The following is a 17,411-nucleotide window of genomic DNA, read 5'->3' on the forward strand; positions in this document are numbered from 1 at the left end:
CATTTGCAAATTTGATAAATATACCATTTATGTCTCTATCCAACTAAAAGAAGGTTAAACATGAAGTGATATTGTTCATTATTATCTACTATCCTTCTTTGTCAGAGTTGACATTTTAAAGCATAGGACTCAGCATAGATCACTACGGTGCTCCACTAGGGATTTCCTTCCAAGTTGACAGCATACCATTAACAACACTCGGTGTGTGTGTGTGTGTGTGTGTGTGTGTGTGTAGGAATCCCAACAATTCAACCTCAACCAACCATATTATCACCTTGTCCACCCCTCTTCATCTTTTCCATGAGAAAGTCTAATTCTTTGCTAAAAATTCCAGTATTCTAATGCCCTAATGGATCCATGATCTCATCACAGTTGTGAGCATTTCCTCTAATGAAGCAGATCCCTCTTGACTATCCTGCCTATCGAGAGTATGTTGCTAAATGTTTCAATAACTAGCTCTCAGGGGCAGTGGTGGGGGGGAGGAAGGGAAGTGTCCACAACACACTTTTAAATTGAATCTGCCTTATTAATATTTTCTCCATCACTTTCTTAAGTCTAGACTTGCCCCTGCTCTTCCTTAAGTTCACCATAGGAGTTCTTCCCAACATTCTGGGGACCTTTCTCATGTTTTCTTGACATGAAAAGTATACCAATGGGGCCTTATGTTCTCAACATCTTTAGGTCAATTGTGTGATGTGACTTGCTGTGTATTGTCACTTGTAAAAGCCTGCCTATTCCCTATTAGACAGCCAGAGTGTAGTGGATGGAGCACTTAACCTGGAGTCAGAAAGACCTGAGTTCAAGTTTAGCTTCAGACACTTCTTAATTTAGTGATTCTGAACAAATCACTTCTGCTTGCCTTAGTTTCCTCACTTGTAAATTGGGGGTAATCATAGCACCTATCTTGCAAGTTTTTGTGAGAATCAAATAAGAGGATATTTGTAAAAATTGCTTAGCACAGTTCCTGTCACTCAATAGTTGCTCTATAAATGCTAATTCCCTCCCTCCTCCTTTTCTTATTAACATCACACCAAGGATATCCTTGATATGTGCAGATTGTTCTTATAAACATTTCACATAGATAGAAAAAAAGGAATACATGTCATTAGTTACAGATGTTCTCTTGGTCACTTTTTAAAGTGCATAGTGATAATTAGATGACCATTGTATCATGGCATGGCATGGCATTGCATATCACATCACATCATGTCATATATCATATCATATTATTATATTATGATAGTTAGATGACTTTTTTCTGTGCCATTTGGAATCTTCAGTAGATATTATATCTTTTTTTTTTTAAAGTGAGGCAATTGGGGTTAAGTGACTTGCCCAGGGTCACACAGCTAGTAAGTGTTAAGTGTCTGAGGCCACATTTGAACTCAGATACTCCTGACTCCAGGACCAGTGCTCTATCCACTGAGCCACCTAGCTGCCCCCCAGCTATTATATCTGATCAACATACAGAGGTCCTCTGAACCTTTAAGGATTATCTTTATGCATTCCTGTACCCCTAAAGCTACTTGGAGGGCCCTTGAAGACACTCCAAAAGCCACACCACCCACTGTTTTCCAGTGTAAAAACTAACTTTGGAGAAGCTGTATACCAAAAAGGCACCTAAAAGGATGACACCCTTCCAAAGCATGCTAGGGTTCATCTGTATCAGACTGTTGGGACTCCCCGTCCTGTGGGAAATAGCTCACATGCCCTCCCCCCAGTTCTGTTCTCATTCTATCTTTTACCCTGGAGGAGAGATTTCCTCTTGCTGCTGACTCATGTGAAAGGCATGTTTGTTTTTCTCAACCTGGGTCTGGATGAGAACCGAAATGCAACTATAAGGGAAGACACGTTTTAGTAACTTCAGGGCTTTCCTCATCATTTTCTTGGCTAGTGCCATCTGGCCCACGTTGAAGGAGACCTATGTGCCAATGAGAGAAAAAGAGCAAGAAAAGTAACTATATAAGAATAATATCTGACATCTATCTTTCATCTATCTACCCATCATCCTCTGTTTATCATCTACCTACACCCCCCCCCGCATATACATACACACATGTATGTGTGAATTACAAAGTGGTTTTTTGGTTTTTTGGTTTTTTTGCAGGGCAATGGGGGTTGAGTGACTTGCTCAGGGTCACACAGCTAGTAAGTATCAAGTGTCTGAGGCCAGATTTGAACTCAGGTACTCCTGAATCCAGGGCCGGTGCTTTATCCACTGCACCACCTAGCCGCCCCCACAAAGTGTTTTTAATATATTAACTCAATGAAGTCCACTCAAACATTCCAAAATTACATTTCTGTGTTCTGGTCCTGGCTGAAAGGGATAGCCGGCTTCCTTCATTCTTTCCTCTAAATGGAAATAGGGAAAACATAGGTAGCAGGTGGTTTTAGGGATACATACACACATGTATATATTTGTACATGCACATATATAATTACATTAAAAATAACATTAATGATTCCATTTTGCCTTTATCTACCATTTTGTGAAGTTGTTTCAATTTCATGTGAATCACCTGATTTTAGAAGACTACTCCCTCTCCTTATCACCCAACTACAAAAATACGTTTCAGTGTATCCCGACTTCTCTTCATCAATGAGAAATAAGATGTCTCAATCCCTACAGCCCTGTGTTTTCCTCTTTTTCAATCCCTCCAAATTATATATTAGTTGTGAGAAACCAAGCTTCTGGATCCTTGGTTCCTGAGAGTCTTGGGCTCAGTTTGTTTTATAACTGTATGCATTGTCAAATAAATAATTTGTGTGGATGACATCCCCCACCTGCTGTAACAGCTATGGCTCCCATGAAAGTCTCCATGTGATAGCTGGATCTTCATCAAAGGAACACCTTAGGGCACCTTAAGATTTCTACTAATGGGGGCAGCTAGGTGGCACAGTAGATAAAGCACCGGCCTTGGATTTAGGAGGATCTGAGTTCAAATCTGGCCTCACACACTTGACACTTACTAGCTGTGTGACCCTGGGCAAGTCACTTAACCTTCATTGTCTTGCAAAAAAAATAAAACAATTTAATTTAATTTTTAAAAATTTTAAAAAGATTTCTACTGATGAACTTCCTTAGTGAAGGATTTCTCCTCTCTAGACCTCAACATCTTCCCAAACCATATCCAGACAGACCTCCTCAGAGGTGAGTGGTTCCTTGATGAAGATACCCTAGGGGGCAGCTAGATGGATAAAGCACTGGCCCTGGATCAGAAGTACCTGAGTTCAAATCCGGCATCAGACACCTGACACTTACTAGCTGTGTGACCCTGGGCAAGTCACTTAACCCCCATTGTCCCGCCAAAAAAAAAAAAAAAAGATACCATAGGGACCAGCTCTAGTAAGCCAATGGACATCCACTTAGAGAAGTTTGGCCTGGGAACAAGGAAAATAGCCCATTCAGAAGGGGCTGACTAAGGATCTATCTCTAAGATTGCCTCTACAGAGGCATAATACAAAGGCATTCTTAAGAAGGTTGGAGTTTCAAAAGATCTCTCCCAAGTATTGATAAATCAAGTAGGGACTTACTCATGGACTTTTTGATGAAAACTTTCAGTGGGAGATAAAATGGAAAAAAATCACTAGTGGGTGTGTTTATCTGTCTGTCTTGTCATACTGTCTATATCTTGTGTCTTGGTAAATCAACCTAGCTACTTCCTATGGCCTGATCAAGCCAAAGGAAAAATAACTTCTGAGGAACTTTTCTGAGTCTTCAGAAAGAATGTCTCTCTTTGCCTTCCTAACTCTGGTCAAGTTAGAGAGACAGAGACAATACAGATAAGAGGGAAGTTTATCTTCCCTCTCCCCACCCCATTTCTGCAGGAATTTGTGACCTTATAAATTTGTGTCTGAAATGTAAGTTTCCAAATTATGGTTTGAATGTTGTCATAAATGCTGAAATGTTTTAGTGAGTTTTGGGGTGTCACTCTAGAATTTAAGAAAAAATAAGAATACAACTCTGTGAAAGTTACACGGACACAGTGCTTGGACCTCATCACTCTTTCGCTAGACAGTGATGTACTTACTGTTTTAGTACAAGGGGGAAAGGTTATTTCACTGATTAGAAAAAGAGAATTGAAGCTAGTTTAAATGAAGTAACGTTCCAAAGTGAAGAAAAAAAGGGTTTGCACTTTGCAGTTTAAATTTATCTGGTACTTAAAACTCCCTATTATTAATTTTTTTCTAGAAGCTTATTTAAATCAGGGAGCAACTTAAGAGTAAGTAAAATTTAATTTAGAAAAATGTTTTGTGTTACTGCTGTATTTCCTCTGTTAAGACATAATTTTAGGGGCGGCTAGGTGGTGCAGTGGATAAAGCACCGGCCCTGGATTCAGGAGTACCTGAGTTCAAATGCGGCCTCAGACACGACACTTACTAGCTGTGTGACCCTGGGCAAGTCACTTAATCCCCATTGCCCCACGCCAAAAAAAAAAAAAAGACATAATTTTAGGGGGGCAGCTAGATGGCTCAGTGGATAAAGCACCAGCTCTGGATTCAGGGGTACCTGTGTTCAAATCCAGCCTCAGACACTTCACACTTACTAGCTTAAGTCACTTAACCCTCATTGCCCTGCCAAAAAAAAAAGACATAATAATAGGTAAACTAATACCAAAATCACCAAAAAATATTGAAATAGACCATGCATTTAAAAGCTTTTAAGAACTTCAAAGGCAACAGTATTGCAAGTAATTTGGTTTTGTGTAGTAAAAAAATTGGACTTAGTTGTAAGGGAAAAATTCAGTGGAGTGAAGATAAGTTCTATAGTCTGGAAAATGATTGGGAAATAAAGACCAGATGAATTAAGCAAGTAGAAGAAAATAAGACAGATGTTTGAATCCAAATATGAAAAGGGAAAAAAAGGAAAAAAAGAAGAAAGATTTTATTTTGAAGGGCTTTAATCAAAGTCCACTGGAGGAATATAAAAAGAAAGGAAGAAAGTTTGAACAAGTGGAGATGAGAGGAGAATGGGTAGAAAAACTAGAAAGTTGTAGTCTATTTAAATTGAGTGTCAGTGAAGGATTTGAAAGTAAAGGGTTCTGGAGTTTTTGGAAAGAGGTGTTGATCTCCCATTGAGATAAGAATAATATGAGAAACTTTAGTTATTTATAATATGGAAAACATAAAAATATGTTTACAGCATTGAATTACTTAAGGATAGCATCCTCTTTCTTTTTCAATAAGTAGCTTTTCCTCTTTTTTTTTTTTAAGTGAGGCAATTGGGGTTGAGTGACTTGCCCAGGGTCACACAGCTAGTAAGTGTTAAGTGTCTGAGGCCAGATTTGAACTCAGGTACTCCTGACTCCAGGGCCGGTGCTTTATCCACTGCGCCACCTAGCTGCCCCCAGCTTTTCCTCTTTTATGTGCCCTGTCCTCTTTGACTTTCCCAGAATTACAATGGAAAAGCTTTAATTTCTTCATCTGAAAACTCCCATTCATATTCACAGTTATGATTACTGTGTATTTCCCTTCCTCCTATTTTTCTGTTTATACTTTTCTCTCTCTCCTTTCACCCTGTCCTTCTTCATGAATGTTCTACTTCTGACTACCACCTCCCTCAATCTGTCTTCACTTCCTTCTATCAGCCCCCTCCTTTTCTTGTTCTCCTTCCCTCCTACTTCCCTATGATAGATTTTTCCTTTTCTTTTTTTTTTTAAGTGAGGCAGTTGGGGTTAAGTGACTTACCCAGGGTCACGCAGCTAGTAAGTGTTAAGTGTCTGAGGCCAGATTTGAACTCAGGTACTCCTGACTCCAGGGCCGGTGCTCTATCCACTGCACCACCTAGCTGCCCCAGTATGATAGATTTTTATACCCCACTGAATGTGTATGTTATTCCCTCTTTGAGCCAAATCCAATAAGAGTAGGGTTCAAACAATGCTCACCCCTCTCCTTTCTTTCCCTCCATAGTACAAGGTCTTTTTGATTCTTCATGATATAATCTACCCCCACTCTGCCTCTCCCTTCCCTCTTCTCCCAGTGCAATCGTCTTTTTCACCCCTTAATTTTTTTAATATCATCTCATCAATTTTTTTGAGCGGGGCAATGAGGGTTAAGTGACTTGCCCAGGGTCACACAGCTAGTAAGTGTCAAGTGTCTGAGGCCGGATTTGAACTCAGGTCCTCCTGAATCCAGGGCCAGTGCTTTATCCACTGCACCACCTAGCTGCCCCCTCATCAATTTTTTAATATCACCAAAATCAACTTATACCTACACTCTCTGTCTATGTATACTCCTTCTATCTGCCCTAATAGGAATACAGTTCTTAAGACTTACCAAGTATCAGCTTCCTGTGTAGAGATGCAAACAGTTTAACCTTATTGAATCTCTTATAATTTATCTTTCCTATTTATCTTTTTATGCTTCTCTTGAGTCTTGTATTTGAAAATCAAATTTTTCTCTTCAGCTTTGGTCTTTTCATCAGGAATGGTTGAAAGTCCCCTATTTCATTGAATGTCCATTTTCCCCCTGCAGGATTATGCTGGGTAGTTGATTCTTGGTTGTAATCCAAGCTTCTTTGCCTTCCAGAATATCACATTCCAAGCCCTCTAATCTTTTAACATAGAAGCTGTGCAATCCTGGCTGTGACTCCTTGATATTTGAATTCTTTCTGGCTGCTTGCAGTATTTTTGTCTTGACCTAAGATTTCTAGAATTTGGCTATAATATTTCTGTTTCTCATTTTGGGATCTCTTTTAGGAAGTGATCTGTGGATTCTTCCCTGTCACCATAGCAGCTTTCTATGATCAGGGCTTTTTGTTTTGTTTTGTTTTTCTTTTTTCTTTTGCTCCTTTTCTAGTCTATTTCATGACTTTAAAGTTGAGATCTACCCCTGGGGCACAGGGGTCACTGTTCTAAGATCCTTGTGCAGGGGGCCAGAGGGGCCTCTTGAGCTGGTGACTTACATGTTGCCCCAGGGGCTTCAGAGCTGGCAGCTCATCTGTTGCACCAAACTGGTCCCCTTTGCCACTAGACCTCAGTTGCTGCTCTGTGCTGGGACCTCCCACTGCCTTGCCCAGACACTACCCGCACTGGGCTGTGCTCCCCTTTTACCCAAGTGAGACATATTTTTCTTGCAGGCCTAAATTAAGCCGTGATAAGAGAAATTTTGCTATTTGAGGTAAAATCTCATGGGACAGTAATTGATACTGTTATAAGTTTTTATTTCAGGTTTAATTGTCTGAATTGTTATTCAGCCAAGATTTCACCCTCGTGAAGGAAATGCCATGTACTGCCCAAAGGAAGTATAGGCTGACAACTGCTAGATGTGTCTTCCTGGGAAAAGTTCAGGGGACAACTTTGACAAAGAAGGTGGGATCAACTTAACTCAGTTTCCCACTGTGCTATTTCCTTTCTGAATAGGAAAATTTCCTACCTGGTTAATTCTAAAGCAGAGCTAAAGGAGTTTTCCCCCTATTATGGCTTGTGCCAGATTAATTTGTCCCCTTGGAGGAACAGTCTTGATATTGTCATCACCACGTCCCTCTTTTTTTCTTTCATAAGAAATTTCTATAATCAGGGCAGGTAAGCAGTGAATGTCATTGCAATACTAAATCTGTCAATAGTGTTAATAGATTAACGCTGTTGTTATTTATCCTTTGTTTTCAAAGATGATTTGTGCATGAATTGGAGTTAAAGTGAGGCAGAGTTAGTTACACAAAGTCATCAGCCTCTCTCTCTCCTCCAGAGTTATCGAAGTCCAGTGGAGAGACAAAAGTCAAGATGACTGACTTGGAATATAATATTCTGGAGGACAAAAGAGCCAGAAGTACAACCAAGAATCACCTACCCAGCAAAATTGAGTCTATTTCTTTAGGGGGGAAAGGGACATTCAATGAAATAGATGGGTTTTAAGCATTCCTGATGAAAAGACCAAAGCTAAATAGAAAATGTGACTTTCCAATACAAGACTCAAGAGAAGCATAAAAAGAAAAGATGAATTATAAGGGATTCAATCAAGTTAAACTTCTTGTAATCCTACATGGAAAAATGATACTTGTAACTCTTAAGAACCTACTCATTATAGGGCAGTTAGAAGAGGTAGACAGAGGACAAAGGTGTGAGTTGAATATGATGGAATGATATCTAAAAATAAAATTAAGGGATGAGAAAGATGACTGCACTGGGAGAAGGGGAAAAGAAAAGGCAGAATAGAGTAAATTATCTCATATAAAAGAGACTCAAAAGAGCTTTCACAGTGGAAGGGGAGATGGAGGAGGTGGGGGTGGTAGCACTTGAACCTTACTCTCATTGGAATTGGCTCAAAATGAAAATAACACACACTCAGTTGAGTATATAAATCTATTTCACCCTATAGTAAAGTAGGAAGGGAAGATGATAAAAGGAGGGAAAGGCTTGATATAAGGAAAAGCAGATTGGGGAAGGTGGTAGTCAGAAGCAAAACACTTTTGAGGATGGATAGAGTAAAAGGAGAAAGAGAGAGCAGTATAAATGGGGAAAATAAGATGGAGGGAAATACACAGTAATGATTAATTTAATTAATTTTTAAAAGATTTTGTAGAAAGTTTCTCTGATAAAGGTCTCATATATGTATAAAGTACTGAGAAAAAAATTATAAAAATAAAAGCCATTCAGGGCAGCTAGGTGGCGCAGTGGATTGAGCACCGGCCCTGGAGTCAGGAGGACCTGAGTTCAAATCCGGCCTCAGACACTTAACACTTAACTAGCTGTGCGACCCTGGGCAAGTCACTTAACCCCAATTGCCTCACCAAAAAATAAAATAAAATAAAAATAAAAGCCATTCGCCAATCATTAAATAATCAATGGATATGAACAGGCAGTTTTCAGATAAAGTAAATAAAGCTCTCTATAGTCACATGAAAAAAATACTCTAAATCACTATTGATTAAAGAAATGCAAATTAGGAGGCAGCTAGGTGGCGCAGTGGATAAAGCACCAGCCCTGGATTCAGGAGTACCTGAGTTCAAATCTGGCCTCAGACACTTGATACTTACTAGCTGTGTGATCCTGGTCAAGTCACTTAACCCCCATTGCCCCGCAAAAAAAAAAAATCATTAAGAAATGCAACTTAAAACAACTCTGAGGTACTACCCCATACCTATCAGATTGACTAATATGATAGAAAAGGAAAATGACATATGTTGAGGAAGACATGGGGAAATTGTAGTGTTGGTGGAGTCATGAACTGATTCAACCATTCTGTAGAGCAAATGAACAGGAGAAGGAAATGGCAAACCACTCTAGTAACTCTGCCAAGGAAACTCCAAATGGGGAGACAAAGAGTCAAACACAACTGAAAAACAACTGCACTACAACAACAATAATGCAGAGTCCAAATCAAAAGGTGATTCCATAAAGATGGTGAGGTGGTGAGGTGAGTGATTCCATAAAGATGGTGTGTTTATTAGTGAATGACATTGTATTGAGCTCAGAACATTTCAAGGGTGATTCAACATCATTCAAAGGCATTCAGCCTACAAGGAAAGACCAAGAAGAATGCCTTCTGTCCAGACTATGCTCAACAAGGGAGTGGGACAGCTCACTGAGCATATATTTTGGATAGACAATCCAAATGAACAGTGAATGAGGCCTGGAATTAAATAGGAGGAGGAAAGTGAGCTAGATTACATGAAAAAAGGTACATTCTTTTTAACATCCACATTCATCCATTGACGTTATATGGCCACAAATCACAGGATATTGTAGTCTCTGAAGAGTTAAAGTTGCGATTCATCCCAAGGGAGATGTAGAGGCAGTTGGTAGGCATGAGCAGGCTATAGTGTATCACTAACAAAGAAATGTGCAGGCAAAGCAGCAAAAAGGACACAAAGAAATAGGTGACAGTAAAAGGAGGTAATTGAGCTGTGTAATGAAAGTGGGAGAAAACCAATAGATGATCTGTGTGTTCCATTGGTATTTATCACAAGTGTCAAGATATCCAGGGGATAGTTCTCATCATGTTGGCTAGAACTTCTGTGAAAGATTCATGGGAAGACATGAACCAGGGTGGCAGAGAATGAGGGGTAGATGAGTTGTAACAGAAACCATTGGAAGTACTCACATCCAGAAGGTCACAGATACATCAAAGTATGAGTGCTTTGTGAAGCGCCTTGCACATTTGTTGTTGTTTGGCCCAGTGGTCTCTCCACTGGACCACCTAGCTGCCTTGTACATTTTAAACACTTCCTGCTTTGCCAACTTGACTTAAGGCAAATGAGAGAAAGAAGAGCCTGTTTCACCAATACCAAGTATGATGGTGAAAAGGAAATAAATTAGTATTGATACTTTAATAGTTTGATTATAGGATTAAATTCCATTCTTTTTTTGGTGATTGGTAATATAACATTTATTAAAATAATGAGATGGGTTAATAAAAACAGCAAAGAACCAAAGAATTAAAATGCAAGCTGTGTAAAATCCCGACTAAAACCTGAATGTGTCTAATGTATTCCTTCAGTAGCTAACTAAAAGCCCAAGAAAGACAACCCTCTCAATATAATAAAGTACTGCAAAACAATTGGCAATTTTCATAAACTCCCTTCTTTAGGAAAAGCTAATCCTAACAGTTAACAATCTAGGTTACCTATAGACTGAGTGAATAGATAGATTAAGAAGACTTTATCATTTACTAGCAGATAATTTAGAAGAAGAAACAATTGAATGATCACAATATTACTCTTTTTTTGGGGGGTAAGGTAATTGGGGTTAAGTGACTTGCCCAGGGTCACACAGCTAGTAAGTGTCAAGTGTCTGAGGTCAGATTTGAACTCAGGTCCTCCTCATACCAGGGCCGGTGCTCTATCCACTGCACCACCTAGCTACACCTAGATTACTCTTTTAAAAAGACTAAGTCTCCCTTTTGAGCAGAAAGAAGGGTTGACCAGAGGCAGCTGGAGAAAGGCTAGCCAGAGGCTAAGTTCCTCTTTCCAGTCTTAGTGGATAAGCTCCTTTTTATTTTTCTTGAGCTAGAGTCTACATTGAGTAATAGAATCCTCCAAGGAAGGTTGGGGGGGGGTGGTGACTGTGTACCACTGACCACAGCATCACCTATAGGGTAAGAACTTCTGAGGTAGGATTAAGAAAGCCTGGGAGAGGGGGCAGCTAGGTGGAGCAGTAGATAAAGCACTGGCCCTAGATTCAGGAGGAACTGAGTTCAAATATGGCCTCAGACACTTGACACTTACTAGCTGTGTGACCCTGGGCAAGTCATTTAACCCTCATTGCCTCCCCCCCCCCCAAATTAAAAAAAAATCCTGGGAGAAGCTAACTAGTCAGGTGACCCGTCTTGTCCAAATGAATTATGTTCAAAATAAGTTTCTATATGGTATTTTTTTTAATTCCTCTCATCTGTTATAAAAATCAACTCTGTAAATTACTCAAGGTCTCTGACCTCTGAAGAGTCAGATGACCTGGTCTGGTATGCAAATGCTAGCTTTGAAAGTTAAATTATAGATGGTTGCATAACTTTGTCCTCAATTTCCTTTTTATTTCAGATAATCAATTTTAACAGTGGCTTGCTCAGAATAGGTGCTTAATAAGTAGGAACTGAATTCCTCTTCATCCTGACATTATGCATCCAGTATGATTTAACCTCCTAATTTGAGGAATTCTGTCCAGTACCTTTTTTTTCTATATCCCAATGAGGCTAAGTGCTTAACTGACCAAGGAAGGGAGGAAAGGAGAGAACAATTTAAACAATAAAAATGACATTGTAAAAACAAACGATTTTGAAAGCTATTAAAAACTATGTTCAATACCATGATCATCTATGATTCCAGAGAACCAAGGATGAAGCATATTATCCATGACAGAGAGGGGATGGATTTAGGGTGCAGAATGACACAGATATTTTTGTATATAGCCAAAGAGGGAATTTGTTTTCCTTGACTATGCATATCTGTTGCAAGGGATTTGTGTTTCCTTTCTTTTTTTCCTCCAATGAGGTGAAGAGAAGGGAGAGAATATAGATTTCTGTTCATTTTTTAAAAAACAGAGAGTCTGGGGGTGCCACAGATGTGGAATGCGGCATACATTTTCAACTGAGATCACTGTATTGTTAGTTTTGCTTAATTGGTTTACTTTATTGCAAGAGAACTTTCACTGAATGGAGATAACCTGAAAATGTTTGTAACATTAAAACATAACATGTCAATAAAGCTTAAGAAAAGAGATTCTGGGAACTCTAGGTATAAAAGACAGCAACTTAAATTTTTGCAAGGATCTCTTTTGAAGGATATGGAGTCTCTGTGTGTGTATATGTGTGTGTGTGTGTGTGTGTGTGTATCTGTGTGTAGAAACAGCTAGACAGAATGATGGGTGTAAAGTCTGAAAGACCTGAGTTCAAATCCAACCTCAGACACTTACTAGCTCTGTGACCCTGGACAAGTCATTCAATTTCCTTATCTGTAAAACAGTGATAATAATAGCACCTACCATACAGGGGTGTGGGATAGACGAAAGGAGATGATATTTGTAAAACACTTTCCAAAGGTTAAAGCATTGGCTAAATGCTACAATAATAATCAATGGTATTATTAATTATAAATTCACCACCTTCATCATCTTCTGACATTCTGCTCTCCTCCCCACCAGAAACCATTTGCCTCTTCTGGAATTCAGATTGACCAGACCCTGTGTCAAAAGTCACTTGCCATGATTCCAGTTAGGAGGAGAATGTAGATCTGAGTTTTCTTTCCTTGCTTAGGGCAGGATGGTAGCAGGAAATGAGCTGAAGTGATGGGAATTTTCTGGTTTTGGTGGAATGCAAGATGTGGTAGTAAAGAATGAAAAAAGGTACTAGAAAGTTCTGTGTGTAGCCTTCAGGGGGGTACTAAGGTTCCAGACCTTCTGTAGTAGCTCCTTACCTGGCCCTTGAGGGTGTAAAAGATGGCAAACTCAAAAGTGCGGGACCAAGATTTGTCATGCTTCAAAGATTTTAACAATCTCTCTCCTTCACACAAATGTATGTATGCCTGAAACCAAGATGAGGAGGCATCAAGGAAAGCAAGGTCAGGCTTCCCAAGAGGGGCTTTCCCCACATTGATCCAGAGAAAAGAACAGCAAGCAACAATTGCCCAGTTTTACCCCTGCCTCCAACCCTCTCAGCTCTCAGCTCTCAGCTCTGGGGACATAGCAAATCTCAACAAAGCTCCACTCACTGTTGAAGCCTGCAAAGCAACATCCAATAGGACCGACACACCTGCTGGACAAATTTCATACAACTGCAGGCTCCACAGTCCAGCACAGTGAGTATGGTCATCTTCATTTCAAATTTTTACTTCCACGAAAGGCAAAAAATCCACGAGAAGGGACTGGATATCCATTATTGGATAAAGATAGAATGAGAGTGTTTCTCTTCCCCACCCCCACCCCCACCCCGCCAACTTCTCCCAGCTAGGTGGCTCAGTAGATAGAGTTCAGGGCCTAGAGTCAAGAAGACCTGAGTTCAAATCCAGCCTTGATACTTAATAGCTGTGTGACCTTTTGCCTCAGTTTCCTCATCTGTAAAATAAGGAAAATAATATCCCCTATCTCCAAGGATTGTAATAAGGATCAAATAAGACAATAACTCTAAAAGGCTACACTGTAGCAAATACACAGTGTCGGGCATGTAGTAGGTGGTGTGTAAATGTTAGTTATCATTATTATTTTCTAGTTCTTATGCTAGCCTGTATTTGCTGAAGATATTCCCCTGGTGATTGTCTAGGTCGGGTACTAAACCTAAGACATATATACCCATCTTGTCAAAAAGCCCTTACGGAATGTGAAAAAGAAGTGATTTGAATTCCCAAGAATATGTGGAGCCAAGAGGAAATCTTTCTTCTTTCCCCTTAATCTTGTTTCCTTGTTTCCATAATATTTTGACAAAATCAGACAAAATCTTATTCAACTCAATGTCAAAGGCAACCTTGAAGAGGAAAAGAAGGGAGAGGGGATTGTCTAAAAAAGGGCAATGTACAGCCTGAAAGGTGTGTGTGGAAAGAGAAAGGAGGCCACTGACAGTCAAGTCGGGAGCTCCAGTCCCTCCCAAACTACTGGATGGGAATGGTGGTGCTTATTTGATAACTATATTTGAATCTCAGGTCTTTTTCCAAACCAATAGACCACGACTATCTTCTTCTCCCTCTGGGTCCCAACCCTTACTTTCCCAAATCACTGTATAGCTCTTGTTTCTTAGTCCCCACTATAGCATAATGTTTCTGATAGTTGTTGTACCCTAGAAAGGACCCTGTCTACATGGTCCAAGGAAGCTATGAGTGGGTGTCTTACTACACTGTGAGCAACAGAAGTAAATTGAAAAACAGACTACAAAGAAATTTGTCTAGGGTACTTGGTCATTGTTGGAAGGGTGCTATCAGGAGCAAGAAGGGAAAAGGTCCTTTCTTTCCTCAGTCTTAGACCCCTTTCTCAGAGCCATATTTTCACTACTGTTCATGTGAGTAGATGATGCTATTGGCTGTAGTGTTGTGGCTCCTCGTATTGTTCTCCAGAGATATACACAATAATTTTGGCCCCTGGGATAAGTAGCATGCCCTCAAAAAAACATGGCCTCAAATCAACTTTGTAAGTCATTAAATGAAAATAATTAAGCTAAATTGAGGGTGAAGTTACTATAGTGGCTTATAGAGAAGTATTACCAGTGCCTGGCATCTAGTTGCTTCCTGTTTTAATTAATCATTCTTGCTAATTAGGGGCTAAGCTTACTTGTTTCTGTGCTGCCAAAGGAATGCATGTGTCATTATCATGTAACTATAACAAATTTGAAAGTTGTACACATCCTTTGATGTAATTATTTAAAGTCTGATACTCTCAAAACTTACCAAGTAATTATCATGTAGGGTGATGTAACCAGCTACAATTTCTAGATAGTAATATAAGGCTTTGTCCAATTCTTCCAGAACTGTAAAGTGGTAGGCAAGAGGCAATAAAACAGATTCCAATACCTCTTGACACTGACAAGATTCTATAGGGGTCAGAATTTCATCAGCTGCAATTATTTTGTTTAAAGTGACATCAAAGAAATACAAGATCTTTTCTCCTATTTCTTCAGGGCTGGTGAAAAAAAACAACAGATAATGATAATAACTTAAAATAACGCCCTGTGTCTTCAGCATCAAAATTTCTTGCCTACTACACTGCACCATAATATAATAGAATCTATTCTGGATTCTACTTCTGTCTTTATCAGATCAGATCAGATCAAATGACAGGTTTAACAGATCAATTTACTTTACCTCCTTCAATTTCCCCACCTGGAAAATGGAGACTGATGATACTGACTTTCAAACGTCTCTAAGAAGATTTATTGTCCATCTATTCTTTATTATATTAATGTACCTGAGATTGTCTGTGAAAACATCAGATTTCTTTGAAAGTCTTATTTTGTTTCTGGTGACCTCTTCTGTCTCTAGGAAGCAAGCAAACAAAACAGATGCTCAGCACATTTCTAAGCTTCACAATGATAAAATAATAAACTGATAATCTTGAACAAAAGTGATATCAGGTGCTAATGGAGAGACTCAACAAAGTCATAACAACACAACCCTTGGCACCAATCTGAAAGCAAAGCCTAACTCCAAAAGATAGGCTTGCCTCACCAGATTTCAGAATGCTATGAAATCTACAAATAACCCAGAACAGAACAGAAGAGAATCTCTGATTAGATATTATCTAGGTCTTAAAGATTATCTAGGCCAACTCCCTGATTTTCTAGGCAAAAAAGCGGGCTAAGTGAGTGGCAGAACTAGGAATAGATTTTAAATCTTCTCCCAATTTCATGCTTTCCCCATTAAATCACATGGATTTATAGGGGGGAAAAGTTATGTGGATTTTTCCTTTTATTTTTCCATGTTGCTTCCCCCTTCCCCTTTAAATAAGGAAGAGGGATGAAAAAGAGAAAAGTTTAGATTGGGGGGGGCAATGAGGGTCAAGTGACTTGCCCAGGGTCACATAGCTAGTAAGTGTCAAGTGTCTGAGGTCACATTTGAACGCAGGTCCTCCTGAATCCAGGGCCGGTGCACCACCTAACTGCCCCCCAAAAGTTTAGGTTTTTGCAGCTTAGATGTGTTTCCTCTTCTCTCAAGTGTGAGGTCCTTTACAGCCCACTCCCTATGATTCTCAAGGGAGCCCAATAGCAAAGCTGACACATCTAAACTATGTTTCTTTTTTGGTGGTTGCCTGTTTGACCTTGGGTGAATCATTACATTTCCTTTTTATCCAACTTCAAAAAGAGGAATCATATTCATTTTTCTTTACTTCATAGTGTGGTCATGAGAGAATGAAATGTCCATGAAATGCTTTCAGCTCTTCAGGAGGAATACACATGAGATTCCCTTATGTCATCCTGGCATCTTAGGGCTGTAGAAAGAAGTGCTGGCGATGAAAACCAAAGAGATGTTAAGACAACACTTAGTTGATCCACAAAGATGACAGTGTGGATAGATAATTGGGCCTGGAGTTAGGAAGACCTGGATTTGAATCCTACTTCAACCGGTTAACTGTATGACTTTACATAAATCACTCAACTTTTCCGGGCCTCAGTTTTCCCCTTTGTAAAATTACTCCGTGACCTTTATTTTTCAATCTATGATCCTATGTTGAAGCTTTAGATAAAGGGAGAAGCTAAAATGTCAATAATTAAATCCCCTCAGGACTGTAGCTCTAGAATAGGTAACTTTAGTATTAAACAGAGAAAACTATGAACTATTTTGTATCAAAGAGAAGAGGATCTAGTACAGAGCTCTGGGGTACAGTCATCATTGGTGAACACAACATAGATAAAGATCCAGGACAGGGAGGCTGAGGAGTGCCATAGAAAAAAAATGGAACTAAAAATCCTATGAAAACAAATGTTGAAAACTTTACTTGTAACTGGAAAATAATAAAATACTTTTAAAGAGTAGTGGCATGAAAGCCCAGAAAGGAGAGTGTATATAGGAGGAGAAGGTGATCAAGTGTCAAAGCTTGCAGAGATCAAGAAGGATGAGGATAGAGAAACACTGATTAAATTTGGGAACAAAAAGATGATTAGTCATTTGGGGGAGGATAATTTCAGTTTAAGAACAAATGAATTGAATAAATGAGTTGAATGAATTGCTACTCTGGATCTAATTCTGACCAATCAGAAGGAACTCTTTGCTGAAGTGAAATAAGCATGTCATCTTCCAGTTTGTGATGTCCTAGAAGGGAGATTTTGGTCAAGGCAGGTGTTGTATTCTAGACTTCAGCAGGTCAGATTTCATCAGGAAATGTAAAAGGGAAAATGGTTTGAGAGATTTTTTTTTTTTTAAAGAAATTTTCATGATAGAATTGCAAGTGATTCTGGTGAGGAAAAAAGGTAACAATACCTAAGTGACCCAAATGGCTCTGCAAGGAATGCTGTCATGCACATATATATATATATATATATATATATATATATATATTTTAGTG

The 17,411-nt window shown here is 39.2% G+C and overlaps 1 protein-coding gene across 1 annotated transcript in view; it reads right to left on the reverse strand.

Annotated features, from left to right (window-relative positions):
• The window catches only part of ADCY10 (adenylate cyclase 10), a 129,967-nt gene that overhangs the window by 22,838 nt on the left and 89,718 nt on the right, over positions 1 to 17,411 (reverse strand). Inside the window, 4 exon segments of the mRNA XM_044004605.1 lie at positions 1,746 to 1,921; positions 12,845 to 12,952; positions 14,801 to 15,032; positions 15,318 to 15,387. Of these exon segments, the coding sequence (XP_043860540.1) occupies positions 1,746 to 1,921; positions 12,845 to 12,952; positions 14,801 to 15,032; positions 15,318 to 15,387 (586 nt within the window).

Source organism: Dromiciops gliroides, chromosome 4, assembly GCF_019393635.1.
Source record: "Dromiciops gliroides isolate mDroGli1 chromosome 4, mDroGli1.pri, whole genome shotgun sequence".
In the NCBI taxonomy this organism is placed as follows: Eukaryota; Metazoa; Chordata; class Mammalia; order Microbiotheria; family Microbiotheriidae; genus Dromiciops; species Dromiciops gliroides.